A 15,664-nucleotide genomic window follows, 5' to 3' on the forward strand; every position below is an offset into this window, starting at 1 on the left:
GAAACTGTAATTCAAAGGAGCAGCCAGCCTCACGAATTACAGCTGGTGGGTTAGAACCACCAACCTTGGGATTAGCAACCACAGTGCCACAGCCTAGGAAACCATATTGAGGCATTTCAACTGTGTCACATGGGTTCACTATGAATCAGCAACATTTTAAATTTAAAACTGGACTACCTTTCAACAAAGTGCACCTCTCCACTCAATTCTGTGCTTTGGGTGAGATGTTTGCCCTGCACCCCCAAACCCAAACCTGTGAGCTGTCATTTAGGCTGAGAGTCCCATGAAACAACAAGACACTGAAACCTCCTGGGGTCTTGACGGGAATCATATTAACATGACACATCCAGGTTGGAAGCATCAACATGGTTTCCCTCGCAGTAATGTCTTTTCAAAGGTCTTTCAATAAAGCTCTAGGACTTTCTTCACCATGTGTCCTGTCCAGAGTATGTCTGACCATTCCTAGGTGTTTTACAGACAATCCCTGGGCCAACTACCCCGCGCTCCTACAACCTCCACTCCCGGTTATGAACCCATGCCTCCAAAGCACATGACGTAAAAAGTTTGAGGTACATGATACAGTGGTTTGAAATAACAAACACGGGCTACTTTTTGACTTTCCAAAACATGACTACTATCATGTTCTTGTGTTAAATATCATGAGCACTGGGGGTGTCCCGTGGGAAGCGCTGGGCTGGCCACAAGGTCTGCGGTTTAAGCCCACCTGCTCTGCGGGGAAAAGATGAGATTCTCTGCTCCTATAAAGATTTAGCCTCGAAATCCTACAGGGTAACTGTGTTGGAATCAACTGGCAGTGAGTTTGGTTTGGGGTTTATGTTTAAGATGTCTTCATGTATCTGAAACGCTTTTCATATGTTTTTTGCCCCAGCAGTTTGATTGGCATACAATTCACATCTCACACAATTTGATAGTTCAGTCACACCAAGGAGAGTTGTACAATCATCACCACAGTCGGTTTTAGAACATGTTCTTCATTTTTGTCCTCATCCTTATTAGCTCCCCACTTCCCCCCAACCTCCCCTGCCATACCCCCAAGGAACGAACCATTAATCTAGTTACCGTCTTTAGAGATTTAACTATCTTGGATTTCATTTATTTTTTAAACAAACTAAAAAGAACTAACAAGAATAGCAAAGTAAAACAGACAACACCTTCAACTGAAAAGGAGAAAATACTAAAAACTAAACCAAATCTAAATGGCTCATAATGGAAACCAAATGGTAGGGTGTTAAATTTTAACCAAACTGCCTCTATAATAACCCACCCTCTGATGTACTCACATGCCTGGCTCGTGGTCAGAGGGATTCACCAAGGGCTTAATCCACATCCCCCTTTAGAAACAAAAGCAAACCTCGAAGAGCCTTAAAAAGGGCAATGACATAATAAGGTATGGCATTCTAACCTCACTACGTCTGCCATAGTCGACTTTACAATGCTCTCTCTGATAACAGGGCTATTCCTAGTCCTCAGCTGTGCTCAAAGGTGATTCACTGGAGGTTAATCCACGTGTGGACCCTGCAAGTGGGGTTGGGGCTTCCACTGTCACCCGTGGCCTGCTGCGAACCAGATATTCACCATTCAACCTCGGATCCCATTCCCTCATTCGGATTTGAACTACTATATTATTTACAACCCTTGCATCCAGAGGCTGGTGTGCTTCTTCCATGTGGACTCAGGTGACACCACCCTGGGATGGCTGCTTGTTTAAAACAAGCCTTTAAGAGATGCTAGTTTTTCTGGTAGCCGGGCACCATCTAGTTTCTTCACCACACTTTGCTGTAGCACCCATATCTTCAGTGATCTCTTCGTGAAGTCGAGCCATGTCATAAGCACTAATCACTTAGATTGGGACTAGATGCTAAGAGCAAGCCCCAAATCCATTCATTCGTCTATGGCTTATATCTGTCTCTGGTTCACCTTAGGGGCATCCTTGTCGTTTAATGCTAGAGAACATTATCAATCATTCACCTGGGGCATCACTTCCACTGCCCCCAAGTCAATGCCAATGCTGACTCCAAGTGACCCTATCAGGCAGGGTAGAACTGCCCTGGGGATCTCCCAGCCTTCAAATCGTCACAGGGGTAGAAAGCCGCATCCTTCCCCTTCGGAGTTGGCTTGGTGGTTTCTGAACGTCTGACCGTGTGGTTAGCAGCCTAATGCATACCCAATATACACTGATAGTGTCATTAGTTGAAATTATACGAATACAGGCCAGCTGTGAACCACAATACATGAATTGTTGACTTAGACAAATTAAACTCTTAAGTGACTAGACACTATTTACACGAACAGTGGGGGTTGGTGACAGGGCAAAACTTTAAATAACTCAGGGTACTAAAAGAGTAACTATATGGTAGTTCCGAGCCATCTAAGGAGAAACCTTTTCTGAGCCGTTCTCCCCCTGCGAACGCAAGCTGACTGTGACCTGAGGTTCTAGCTGGTCTTTCTCATTGCCGCTGTCCATCGCTCCTACACAGCATGTTCCTGGAAGAGCACAATGCTCAGGGCAGACCTGCTTTACTCATCGAGCTGAGTCCTGTGTGCTTTTAAGACCTGGTGGCACAGTGTGCGCCTGTGAACCGCAAGGTTTGGAAACCCACAGAGACAGTTCTACCCCATTCTACAGGGGCTCTGATTTGGGGTTTGTTTTTTGGTTGGTTGGTTGTTATTGTTTTGGCTTAAGGTGAAAAGACAATGAGGGGGTTATTCATTTCCTATAAAATATTAAGCTATCATTTGCAATCATAAGTTAAGTGTGCATTTGAGTATTTTGAATCAGCTTAATGACTTCTGCAACCAATCACAATCCCTTTTCTTTTCCTTTTACCCTCCTGGCTTCCTCGGGGTCTTTTATGTCCTTTTGAACCAAAGCGGACAGTGGATGCGTGTTAATGCCCGAACTTAGACGGAACCATGTTTCCCTCTAGGTACAGCGCTTGCTCATCCTCTCTGATAGTTTTCTCAGGTTAAAGACATTTCCTTCTGTTCCTAGACTTTTTAAGAATGTTGTTTTTGAAATTGTGAATGAATCACTGGATTTCCTTCAATTACGCTGAAATGATCATGTGATTATTTTCACCTTAAAAGAGATCAGCTTCTCAGGAGGCTCCCAAGCTGCGAAGGAGGCGCTCGGTGTTGCTTACGTGCCTGAAACCCGATGCTTAGGTGAACCTGCTTCCGCAAATCCCCTTCGGGTCAGCTTCCGGGTTCCCCTCCCCGCGGAGTTCTCATTCTTTCTCTGGTTTGGGGCTGCATATTCCCGATTTTCTTCTCATGTACCTGCTGAAAAGGATTTTGAATTCATGTATCTGCTTAAAAAGATGTTCCCCCTGACACTGAATAGTGGTATTTCTCTTCACTGGGAGACTTGTTCCAAATTCCCAATCTTCCACAGAACGGAACCGACGATTCTTTTTGGACTCGTTAGGTGTGCTTAGGGAGCCCTGGTGTCGTTGTTGGGTAAATGTTGACCTGCTCATCAAAAGCCCAGCTGTTCAAACTCACCCTTTGTTCCTGGGGAGGATGAGGCTGTCTGCCCCTGTCAAGATTTAGTCTTGGGAACCATGCATAGGGTCCACTTGGGTAGAACGGGAGTCCTGGTGGCATAATAGTTATACAGTGGGCTGCTAACTGGAGGTCAGCAGTTAGAAACCACCAGCTGCTCTTCAGGAGAAAGACGAGGCTGTCTGCTGCCATAGTCTATTAGTCTTGGGAACTCACAGGGGCAGTTCTGCCCTGTCCTATAGGGTTGCTACGGGTTGGCATTGACACGATGGCAGTGAATTTGGGTAGAATTTTGGGTAGGAAATAACTCTACAGCAAGGTAATGGGATGAAATATCCATCTACCTCTTAACATGTGATGCATGGTCTCGTGTCCAATACATTTGACAGATTTTTCTTATATTCATTTTGTTCCTAATCATGTCTCTAATCTCTTATTAAATCTAAGCCATTGCTCAACTGACTTTTTTTTTGTTTGAGTATGAGATATGTAAGCCACCAAAGTGGTTTCTTCCTTTGGGGATCTAGATTTGGCAATAGTCCCTTTAGAGCAGTGGTTCTCAACCTGTGGGTCATGACCCCTTTGGGGGTTGCACAACCTTCACAGGGGTCACCCAATTCATAACAGTAGCAAAATGACAGTTATGAAGTAGCAACAAAAATAATTTTATGGTTGGGAGGGGTGGTCACCACAACCTCTGGAACTGTATTAAAGGGTCAAGGCATTAGGAAGGTTGAGAACCATTGAGCTTCCCTGCCCTCTCTGGAGGCAAGCCAGCCCCCAGCCCGTGTAGGCTCCCCGCTGAAGACAAGTTCAGAAGCCCGCACAACCACGTGTGCATTACTCATCCCTTTTTCCCGCCACCACCTGATCAGGAAAGCTTGCTCAAGTTGAAAAATATTGTTGGATGCCGAGTCATTTTTGACTCATAGTGACCCCAAGTACAGAGTAAAACTATTCGGAGAGAGTGTCAGTTTGTGGAAATTTTCATTTTCCCACAAACATTTTCAAGTCGCCTTGTAGTTTCCAAGACTGTAATCTTCCTGGGAGATCTCCAGGAACTTCTTTCGCACTGCACTGCTAGGCGGGGTTGAACTGTCAACCTTCCAGTCAACAGCCACTGCTCCATCAGGGCTTCTTAGATGGCAGTCAGCATCCCTCAGTGGTCCTTTGCTGGCCAGGTGGCCAAGACTGAGAAGGCTTTATGGAGCACCTAGTACTTTAGTTCAGTGCTACCCAAAGCTGGGGAGACCGCCCCCTGGGGGCACAAGAATGACCGAGGGCAGTGGCTCCAGGACCCAAGTTTTTCATTACCAGGGGGGCACTGAAAAGGGGGCTGTTGATCAAATGTTTAGTTGATAATGTTTTCCTCCCCAAGAAACAAGTATTGCCCCCCCTCCACACTGGAACATGCTGTCTTGGTTTGTGGCCAGGATGGTATCTGGGTATGCTCTGCACTTTGCTGCTGTTTCTGCTGGAAGCAACCTGGGGCTTCGTACAGACTAAAAAGCGTACCACCTTGAGAAAGACGCGCATCTCACAGGCCACATGCAGGGTTTCCCCTTAAACCTAGACAAAATGCTATTTCCCTTTTCAGGGTTCTCTTTGATGGGGGGGAGGGCAAAGAAAAAAAAGCTGCTGAAGTCCGCGCATTGATTCATGTCTCCTTTATTCCATCACCGACCACTGTGCTGCATCCAGGCAAGAGCACACAAACTGGCGACCAACTGAAACCAAGGTGTACAACAATCTGAGGCGTACAGGACATTTAAGGCTTTTAAATTGTAAAAGAATTCAAAATCCTGGGGAGTCCCCGTGTTGCGAATGTCTGATATCTGCAGTTAGGAGTCCAGGGACATCTTCTGGCACATACAATGCTTTGTCGTAACGAAGGGCCTTATTTTTTGGATGGGCCTCCAAGCACTGTTACTATGGCAACTCTTACTGGGGTAAAGATGCCTCAGTTTATTGGGAAGTGTTTCTTTAATGCATAGAAAGGAACACCAGTGTACAGAGACAGACTTTTCACTGTTTGGGCTTATGTAAAAATTAAATTCAAAGGCAGATTTTAGGAATGGGGCTCATTCATAGCCCAGGGACATCTTGTAGAATCAAAGGACCCCCACCCCCACCCACCAAACCCCAACCCTTAACCGATACAAGTAGTGTAGCAATTTTAAGCATCTTGCAGTTCTGATGCTTGCTCGATGGAACTCCAGTGTCAAAAAAAAATCAAATATCCCCTAACCAAGACAGGATTAGTAAAATTTTAATTACAGAAAAAATTTTTTCAAAGAAGAAACTTGGAATTTGTGTGTGTGTGTGTGTGTGTGTGTGTATCTTGGAAATGTTATAAAAATTTTAATAGCAAAACATAGGAATAAAAACATATTAACAAAATGTATTCAATCATTTACATTACAAACGAGGAGTCTGCAGTTCATTGTTGTAGCCTGACAGAAAGAAAACCACATGTTAAGAATCGATGTACAATGTCATTGCAAATATGTACAGTACCTTAAAAAAAATAGGGAAAAAGCCCACAAGGAAGACTTTTCAGAAGGATAGAGTGTGAGGCGCTTGTTAGATTCACCAATCGAAATATTAAAACTCTGTTGGCTAGTAGTAAATTTACACCTAAAAAATGAACCAAAAAGCCCCCTAAAAACCACACACACGCGCACGCACACACACGCACGCACGCATACACACACACCATTTTCGATTTGTGTAGGAATATTCCAGTTTTTTCTAGACGGTCACAGGTGTGGAAGCTGTCCGTGAAGCGCTCCGGTGAGTGACCCTTCACAGTGGGAGCTGCTTGAGGGAGGAACAGCATGTCAATGACCATGAACCGAGGGAGGGTCCTCGGCTAGCATGGGCGTTTCCAGTTACATCATCACAGCTTACAGACAATCGCACCCAGGAAATCCAGTGGCTGAGAGGAGAAGGAGGGAGGGGAGGGAGGGGAAGAGGGGGGGCAGGGGGCGGGGAGAGAAAGAGAGCTGCTTCTCAAATACTGAGAACACTGGTGGAGAGGGCCGAGTCCCACCTGAATGAACCCTAAATGCTGGGGCAGGGAGGAGAGCGGAGATGGGGACACAGCTGCCCCCACATTCAGCTCCACCCCACCCCACCCGATCCCTGCCAGGTCGGGAAGTGGGAGGTCGCACCAGTTCGGTTGCACATGGTGTGAGAATGAGTAAAAACCACCTCGAGATAAAAAAGGCTGCGGGCCCCTCAGCTCATTGATGAGGACACCCTGAAGGTTGGGCACTTCTTCATGGTGATCAGGCCGCTTCTCAGCGATCCAGTGACAGCGTGTGCAAAACAGAGGACCCTTCTGTTCACAGTAGATGAGGTAAGACCGAGGTGTCTTCTTCAAGAATTCGGAAGCTCGTGCGATATGAACTGTTTTAGCCTCTCTAGGTATTGTGCATAAAGCTCTATGTCATTGTGCCCGGCCCCTTCCACCCAGAGGGGCTCCACAGCTCGGGGGCAGCGCTCGTACATGGCCAGGCCGTGGGAGAAATCGATGACCTCGTCCTCGGTGCCGTGAATGACCAACACGGGGGAGGTGACTTTAGAAATCTTGTCAATGCTGCAAAACAGAAATAGGAGGGGCAGAAAGGGGACTTTTAGTTCAGCTCCAGCTCACACTCAGCGTGCCAGCTAGGTGACGTTACAGCAAGGACATACGCGCTGTCCTTTGGGGTCCCTAGTGGTGCCAACGGGGAGCGAGCCGAGCTAGCTGAAAGGCAGGGCTGGTGGCCCGAAGGTACCAGAGGCGCATGGGAACAAAGATCTGGCGATCCCCTTCCAAGAGAGAGCTCAGGGATCTACTTCCCAAACAACCGGTCACTGAAGACCCCCACAGAGTCACAGGCTACGTCAGGATTGACTCCATGGCCACTGGCTGTGTTTGTGGCCATTTTTCGGTCATTGAAAATAGCCTGGTTAATCTGGGGATACCTCTGCGTTTACGGAAAAGTGGCGTTGACAACAGTGCTGTCACTGTTCCCCAGGAGACTGAGGCCTTAATGCCACGGTGGCGGGCTTCTCACAGCTAAGAAAGCACCTTGGGCTGCCACCATTAACTGATGCCTGGGCTGGATTCACCGTTCCCCAGTTTTCCTCTTGCACCCCCTTTCTGATGCAGGATCCAATCCGGGATCTCAGCTTGCATGGAGCCACTGTGTTGCTGCCCAAGCAGTGGATTAAAACTGGAGTCCCAAACAGCCATCAGACTGGCATGCCAGGGACAGATAGGGTTGGTGTACGCATACTTATGGGACAGAAGTTATCTGTCAGGATAATGTCTCTTTAGGATGTCATATCCCTAACCCACTGCTCTCAAGAGTGTTTCAGATTTTATTTTCCCCAGAGCTAGCTTTGTTCGGAGCCAACTAGCAAGACCCTCATAAGCCTCTGTCCTACCAACGCAGATGCTTCATTTTTGATCAAACCGTGTACTGCTTGGCTGGAAATGTTAACACAACCCCTAGATCTAACCACAAATAACCTGTTTACAAAAGTCAAATCTCCTCTCAAGCGAGGACTCTGTGAGGATCTCCAAAACAATGAGCTGCGGGCTCTGAGCGCACCTTCTGAACAAGACCTGGGAAAGCTGCTGGCATTGCTGGGCTGGACCATGTCAGGGGGCTTCTCCTCGGTCAGCAGCCACTCAGCACGTCGACAGCTCAGAGGAAGACCCCCCGCCAGCAGGACCCCGGCCAGTGTCATCCCTAAGAGTTTACTTGTCTTTCCGTGTGGAGTGCCTGTCTACTGTACAGAGCGGCGCTCGCTTGTACTGTCGGTGGAGTCTTGGTTTGTAAAAAGCAGCGCTGTCACAGGCTGCGGCCCAGTGCATTCTGCCTCCTGGCCACCCCGGGCAGGCAGTCACGGGGCTCCATCGTGGTTTTGAGACTGTGACCTGGAGAAAGCAGAGCCTCCGTGCATAACTGGTTATTCACTAGGTTGCTTGCCGCAAGGCTGGCAGTTCAAACTCACCAGCCGGAGCCTTGGGAGAGAGAGGAGGCTTTCTGCTCCTGTACAGATGTATAGCCTCGGAAACCTTGGGGGTGGGGGAGCTGCTCGGCTCTGCCAGAGAGAGGGATTGACTCGGGGCAGCAGTGGGCTTGGTTTTCTTCCCAGGAGTCTTTGGATGGGTTCAGGTGCCACCGGGGATTTCTGTTAAAAGTGATGTCCAAGCCAAACCAGTAACCATGGCATCGATTCTGACCCGCAGGGCGTGCGAGGAGGCTGTGCATCTCGACGGGAGCCGGCAGCTGCAGCATCGTTCTGCTGTGCAGAGGCTGGTGAGCTGGAATCTCCAGCCCTTTGCTGAGCAACTGACCGCGCTACCCCCCGTGCCATCAGGTGTCCCTGTTAAGATGACTAGCATTGTTACATTGACCAGAGCCAGGTCCTTTTCAAGAAGCACGTCACAGGCAACATCTCGCTCAACCCTCAGTGGTACCTGGAAGGAATTGCCATCTGCCTGTCAGCCCTGAGGCTGGGAGACTATTAAAGGAGCAGGCCTGCCTTGGGGAGACAATAAAGTGCCCTGGCAGGAAGCACACATTCCAAAGGTCGGCAAGCTGTCCGCTGGGCTTTAGTTCCAACTCAAGGGGCAGTCGCTCCTTCAAGGCCTCGTGGTACTTTTAAGACAGCCCAGGAAGAACGCAAAGTGTCCCGAGCCATGCCACGTGCAAAAACCAATCAGAGCTGTGCAGGCGGTGTTCCTGTCTGCAGGTCGGGGTGGCGTGTGGAAACCTCCTTTCCCCTGTACTTCCCTGCGAAGCGATTTCTTCTCCTGAGAGCTCGGTGGGTCCAATTCCACGCAATCCATTCCAATGATTGTAATGGACCTAGTGTTCCTTCAAACTCAACTCCGACTCACAGTGAGCCTGCAGAACAGGGCAGAACTGCCCCTGTGCGTTTCCAAGGCTATCATTCTTTATGGGATAGTTTTATTCCTGTGGAGCGGCTGGTGGTTTCGAACTGCTGACCTTGCAGATCACAGCCCAAGGTGTAACCACGACACCCTTGGGTGGTGCAAATGGCAATGTGCTTGGCTATTAACCTCAAGGTTGGAGGTTTGGCTCCATCCAGATGTAGCTCAGGAGAAAGGCCCGGCATCTCCCTCTGGGAGGAGCCAGGGAAGCCCAGGAAACGGTTCCACTCTGACACACATGGAGGAGCCGTGAGTCCTAGCAGGCTCTACATCAACTTGCTTACAACGGGCTTGGGACTGCCCAGAACACTGCCCAATTTAGGAAAGCTTTTACTTCCTGGTATAGGAGCCCTGGTGGCACAGTGGTTATGCATTGGGCAGCGAGCCACATGGTGGACAGTTCAAAACCACCAGCAGCTTCCAAGGAAAAAAGACTGGGCTTTCTACTCCTGGGAACAGTTACAGTCAGTCAGCATTAACTCAGGGGCAGCGAGTCTGGAGCTGGCGGTCACCTCCTGGTGGCACTGCGGGTTAGGGGTGAGCTACTACCCTCAAGGTCTGTGGTCAGGAGAAAGGTAAGGCTGTCTGTCCCTGTCAAGACTGATGGTCTCGAACATGACAAGCAGTCCTACTCTGTGCACAGGCTCACACCAGCTGGAACAGCCTCAGTGGTGCCTAACAATCCCAACAACGTTTACTGCACTCGGAACCCGCCCACCGCTCTGCAGAGGAAGCAGCAGCTGTCTCCTCCTGCAGAGATTCGCGGTCTGGGGGCCTGGGGAGGGCTGCTCGGAGCCAGAAGTGCCCGCAAGGCCGTGGGCTCGGCATGGGTTTCGGTAGCTGCCTGAGCTGGAGCAGAAGTTAAACGCTCTGCCCTGCTCCTAAGGGCGAAGGACAACAGACTGCCATCCAACAGTGGTCAGAATTTCTCTTCTTTTCTTCTCAAGATTAAAGGGCGATAGGACAGTATCTTCCTTGGAAGAGGTGGACTCACAGAGGCAATGTGTCCCAGGCCACCATCAGATAATGACTACCAAGTTCAATTAAGGATGAGAGTCCGTGTGAGCATTCACGGTTTGAAATCGGCGATGGTCCGAACTTACGGCAGTGAATAGGAACAAGAGCATTTGTGGACTGATTTACTATTATCGCTACTCCCCTAATCAAAGCCGCCGCCATCAAGTCAGTTAAGATTCACAGTGACCCTGTTCCGATTCTGAAACTGGGAGTGTTTAAAGGCACAGGCAGCCTCATCTTCCTGGTTTGGAGCAGCTGAACCTGAGGGTCTGAACCTGAGGGCTGGCAGCCTACCGCTTAACTCACTGCGCCACGAGGGATCCTTTGTCTAGACTCATTAACCTTCATTTAGCCAATTACTTATCCTCCTACCAAGCCTCGGGTTTCCTAACAATGAGTACACTCTTTGGACCAATGTTTTTTTTCCAGACTGTTGGTAAGATGAAGTGGGATAACAATGGAAACCATCTAGCCCAAGGTGTGGATGATCAGGTAAAGATTAGTGGCTAAGCCCCCAAACCCACCTGCCTGCCATCAAGTTTCTTCTGACTCGTAGCGACCCTACAGGACAGAGTAGAACAGCTCTGTCCGGTGTCCGGGGCTATAAATCATTACGTAAGTAGGAAACCTCTCCTTTCTCCCCTCCAAGTGGCTAGTAGGTTTGAACTGCCAACACTGTGATCAGCGGATCAACGGGTAACCACTACACCACCAGAGCTCCTAAGGCTCCCGTCAGGTTATTGATTCATAATGTGAAATCAGTTATAATAACGGTATTTTTACGGTGTAAGAGTTGGGGGGTGGGGAGGGTGGTGGTGGGAAAAACCCAACTTTTTTTTACTCATTGTGTTGCCTGGGCAACTCCTGGCATTTCTTGCCACAGATATGCTAAATATCTGTATTTCCGCAAACTGGCCTCTCATTCCCACTGCAACACAAATAAGGCCCGTTTGTGCCCCATATTTGCCCTACTTAGCATTCCTGCCCACACAACTAGGGACTCGCAGCTCTGCGTTCCCAGGAAGCAGAGTTTCATTGAATCCCAGCAGGCCGTGCGCAGATGTCAAGTTCACCACAGGTGTCCACTACGAGTGGAAGCAGAGTCCCTGGCGGTGGGCTTCTCAAAGGGGCTAATGGAATGTTTCTTCCTGTGAAATGAGGCAGCCTGGGTAGCAGACTCTCACGCAACCAAGCGGTGCTATTCTCGTGCATGCATTTCTCTTTCAAAGCAGGCCATAAAGCACGCCAGCAATTCATGGGTCCCTCAAAACCCCGGGCTGTACACTTTAAAATGGCAATCTGAGCTGGTCAGTCTTGCTGTCGCAGTGGATTTGGCAATGGCTGAGGAGGTTGTGCTTTGTACTCAAGGCAGTGTTATCTCCAACTCGGGGCGCTTTCTTTCAAAGCAGGGTTTTTCTGCACAGGTGTTCAAGGAACCAGGGTGCGGGTTGCCTTCCCTCGTGGCTGCCAGAGACAGGGTGGGCGGCCAGAGAACCCGGACTGCTTTCCTGGAAGAGCTCGTGAGCAGAGTGGCGTGCAGTAAGCTGCTCTCGGAGATCCGGGGCTTCAGGGGGGTTGCTCACCCACACTGACTCTCCGTAGCACATTTACTTCCACGGTAGTGGACTCCTCCTTTTCAGGTTCGCGTACAGTGGTGAGCCGAGCATGGCACTTTCTCCCTTACCAGTAAGGTCTGACTGAAAGCACGTGTGATCGTGGAGACATGTCGTTTCTGAGTGTCCATGTCACTGCTCGTGGAACCCATTCGCAGCGCTGTGCACATTCAGCCGTGGTCAGTACGTGGGGACCCCCAGTCACTTGGAGGGAGAAAGAGGAGGCTTTCTTCTCCCGTGAGTGAGTCTCAAACACCCACAGGGGCAGGTCTACCTTGCCCTACAGGGTCGCTATGAGTCGGAATCAACTTGATGGTAGAGAATTTGGTTTAAAGGAACCCAGGGTGAGGAGCTCAGCTGCTCACCAGAAGTTCAGGGGTTCAAACCCACCAGCAATCTTGCGGGGAAATGAGGCAGCCTATCAGCGTCCACAAGGACGGGAAAGGCAGTGTGGGACTAGCACACAGGGCAGGACAGGGAGGACCACATTTCATGGATGGAAGCCAACAGCCTGAAAAAAATGCACGTGTGGACTGTTGGGTGGGAAGTCAATTTGCTGGATCCGTTTCCACCTCAAACACGGCAATATGGCCGACAACCCAAAGCCTTGGAACCCCTCTGGGCCAGTTCTCCTCTGTCCTGTGAGACGGAGTCAACTTGGCAGCAGCTGACTTGGTGTTTGGCTCTGCAGCACTGCAAGCTGCCTCCTCACACCTTCAGCAACTTCCAGGGGATGCCTCGTGATTCAGTTGGGCATGTCCACCTAAATGTATGAACATATTCTGAGGGGTGGGAAGGATATCAGTTCCCTTAGGCTATGTGAATACCTAATACCCCGTCTCCAGCTGAGCCAACCACTCCTAGGGTACCGGCAAAGGCTCCTCGGGCATTAGCAGGGTGCTTGTCTTTACCAATGCGCCAGGCCCAGGGGATAAGGGTCAGCCATCCAGTTCACCTCCACCTCCCCTGCCGTGGTCCCTGCACAGGGCCGGGTACACAGCTGCATTCAGTCCTTATTTACTAGCGGCACGGAGTCGATGGCAGTGTTAGGTCTTGTCTCTAACAGTATTCGGCTGCTTTAACAGCCACTTGGCACTTGGTTTCAGAGTGTGAACTTACCTGGGGAAAGCATCAAAGCAGTATGTCTTCCTGGTGTCGGGAAAGGCCACCCGCAGGCCAGACATCAGAGGGGAATGGAGAATGACGGCCGCACACTCGTACCGAGAGGCCAGGTCCACTGTGGGGACGGTCCCGATGCTCTGGCCGTAAAGGATGATGTTCTCGGGGCTTACACCGTACCTGGAGAAGTCGGAGATGCAGCCGTTAGCTAATACGCAAGGCAGGGGGCAGCGAGACAGGGGAATACCCCAGCATAACTCAAATCCACCAAGTCAAAACCACATCATTTAATGTGCACACTTGAGCTTCCGATGAATGTGAATCTGACTAACACAAACGTTAAGGCCCTATTCAGGACACGCTCTAGTCGTTAGGATCCCGTGCTCTGCAAAATGCTTTAAAATTAATGAACATGGACTCTTTCTTCTGGCTTTTTAACAAGTGCACCATAAACTCCATGCCCAGTGTCGACTCAGGAGCCTCCTCATTTTCTCTTAACCCCTCTTTCTAGTTTCTTTGACGATGACAAATGCACGTCTCACATGAGAACAAAAGCATGCCTGGAAAATCATGATATAATTCAGAGTCCCTCAAAGTGACTGTTCACATTGGTCAGAGAAAGGTTTCCTGGAGGTGGTGGGGTGGGCGGAGGGGGGGGGCAGCTATAATTTATAGCCTCGTCTTCTAAAACCTTTCAAGATTGTCACTCCCTCAGTGGTCCCTAATCTAGTCTCTCCTCATTCTTATTTGGATAATGTTGTGGAAATGGCTACACATTTCAACTGTCAACCTTTGGCCAAGTCTGGCAGTTCAAACCCACCAGAGACCCTCAGAAGACAGTCCGAGGGATCAGATTTAGACAGGTAGGTCACGGCCATGGAACGGCCGACAAGGCATAGTTCTATTCTAACCCCCATCATTTTTAAATTGTGGTGAAAATCTACACACCAAAACACTGGCCCACAGTTTCCATGTTGATAATTCAATGATGTTGATTAGATTTTTCATGTCCCACCACCGTTATCCCACTGTATTCTGCTTCCATTGACATAAACTCAACACTCTTTACTAGGGATTGAACTGTGTCCCCTGGAATATGTGTGGGAAATCCTGAACAGAACCCTGTTTAGGAATAGGATTGCCTTTGTACGTGAACGGTGTCAGTGATGCACGTGGGGTAAGTCAATGGCCAATTGCCTTTGGGATTCATGAAGCAGCTTAGGTACCAAGGAGGAAGCCCAAACAGAGGGGATGGCACCTGGCACAGGATCGCCAACCAAGTAAGGAACCGAAGCTAAAGTGACCAGGGCCTTCCGCCAGCACTCACACAAAGTCAAGTCAGAGTCCTGAATTTGGACGTCCAGCCTCAACTGTAAGCAAATAAGTGTTTGTGAAAGTCACCCACGTGGTGCTTCTGACCCAGCAGTACAATGATGTCCCCAAACACAAACTACCCCACTTCCCACTCCCTCTTGACCCTAATGGTCTTTGCTAAACGTTTGCTTATTTCACAAAAAAGGATCACACAGGTGTTTGCCCTTTCGTCCAGCATCCTGTGACCTGCATTTCTCTGGGCAGCGACATGATATTACGTGGCACCTATTTGCCACATTTTGTGCTTCCCTTTGAGGGATGAGGGCATTTCGGTTGCTTCCACTTGTCTACTAGTGAACTGTGGTGCGCGGGTTTCCACCGGGGAACGGTCTTGCCTTCATTGCGGGATCACTAGAACTGGGATCACTAAGCCATAGCATAAGTCAATGTTTACCTTGGTAAGAAATCACATCTTTCTACATTGAAACACTTCATCGTTGCCTGCCACGAGTTGTCAACTTCTTAAAAAAACGTTAATAGCAATGCGGACAGGCTGTGGCCCAACCTCCGTGACCGCCTGCATATACCCAGAGGACTGAGCTCTGGCCAGAGGGGTGTGAGCATCAGTGATGTCCTGGTTGTAAGGGGCAGGACACGCTCTACTTGGGCATGTTGGTGGGAAGCATATACTCTCGTGGTGCCTGCCCTGGCCCACACAGAAGAGGGGCCGAGCAACACAGAAGCCCTGGACAATGTCTACATTACAACCGAGAAGAGCCAGAATTTATGAAGAGCTCCTAGAAACGAGAGGACAGAGAGACAAGAAAAGCGGACATGCAGAAGGGACACGCAAAAGGGGAACAGCATGCTTCGTCCTTACACACAGGGGCTTTAGTGCTTGGCCTAACCGGGACAACATGGCAATGCAAACTCAACCAGAGACACTGGTGGAGACCAGGAGACTGACACAGATGAAGAGGCCAGACAACAATGGGTGGGGGGAGGGGAGGAGGGCCTCCTCTACTCTGTGGCATTGCTGACAAGGGTGTCAAATGATGTGACTTTGACCTGGTCAAGTTGAAGCCATGAGTCAAGAACCCCGCTTTGGGGTGTAAGTCCT

General features: G+C 49.4%; 1 protein-coding gene across 2 annotated transcripts in view; it reads right to left on the minus strand.

The window, feature by feature from the left end:
- Positions 1-1,085: 1,085 nt before the first annotated feature.
- The window catches only part of ABHD17C (abhydrolase domain containing 17C, depalmitoylase), a 49,466-nt gene continuing 34,887 nt past the window's right edge, over positions 1,086-15,664 (minus strand). Inside the window, exons 2-3 of one of the 2 annotated variants that reach the window (XM_075558075.1) lie at positions 13,231-13,410; positions 1,086-3,303 (exon numbers count right to left, since the gene is read on the minus strand). In XM_075558075.1, the coding sequence (XP_075414190.1) occupies positions 3,249-3,303; positions 13,231-13,410 (235 nt within the window). In that variant the 3' untranslated portion in view covers positions 1,086-3,248. Of the gene's footprint in view, positions 3,304-5,192; positions 7,127-13,230; positions 13,411-15,664 lie in introns of those variants that run through there. The other variant, XM_075558074.1, reaches the window with a different exon arrangement.

The sequence above is a fragment of the Tenrec ecaudatus genome, chromosome 9 (genome assembly GCF_050624435.1).
Source record: "Tenrec ecaudatus isolate mTenEca1 chromosome 9, mTenEca1.hap1, whole genome shotgun sequence".
Classification (NCBI taxonomy): domain Eukaryota; kingdom Metazoa; phylum Chordata; class Mammalia; order Afrosoricida; family Tenrecidae; genus Tenrec; species Tenrec ecaudatus.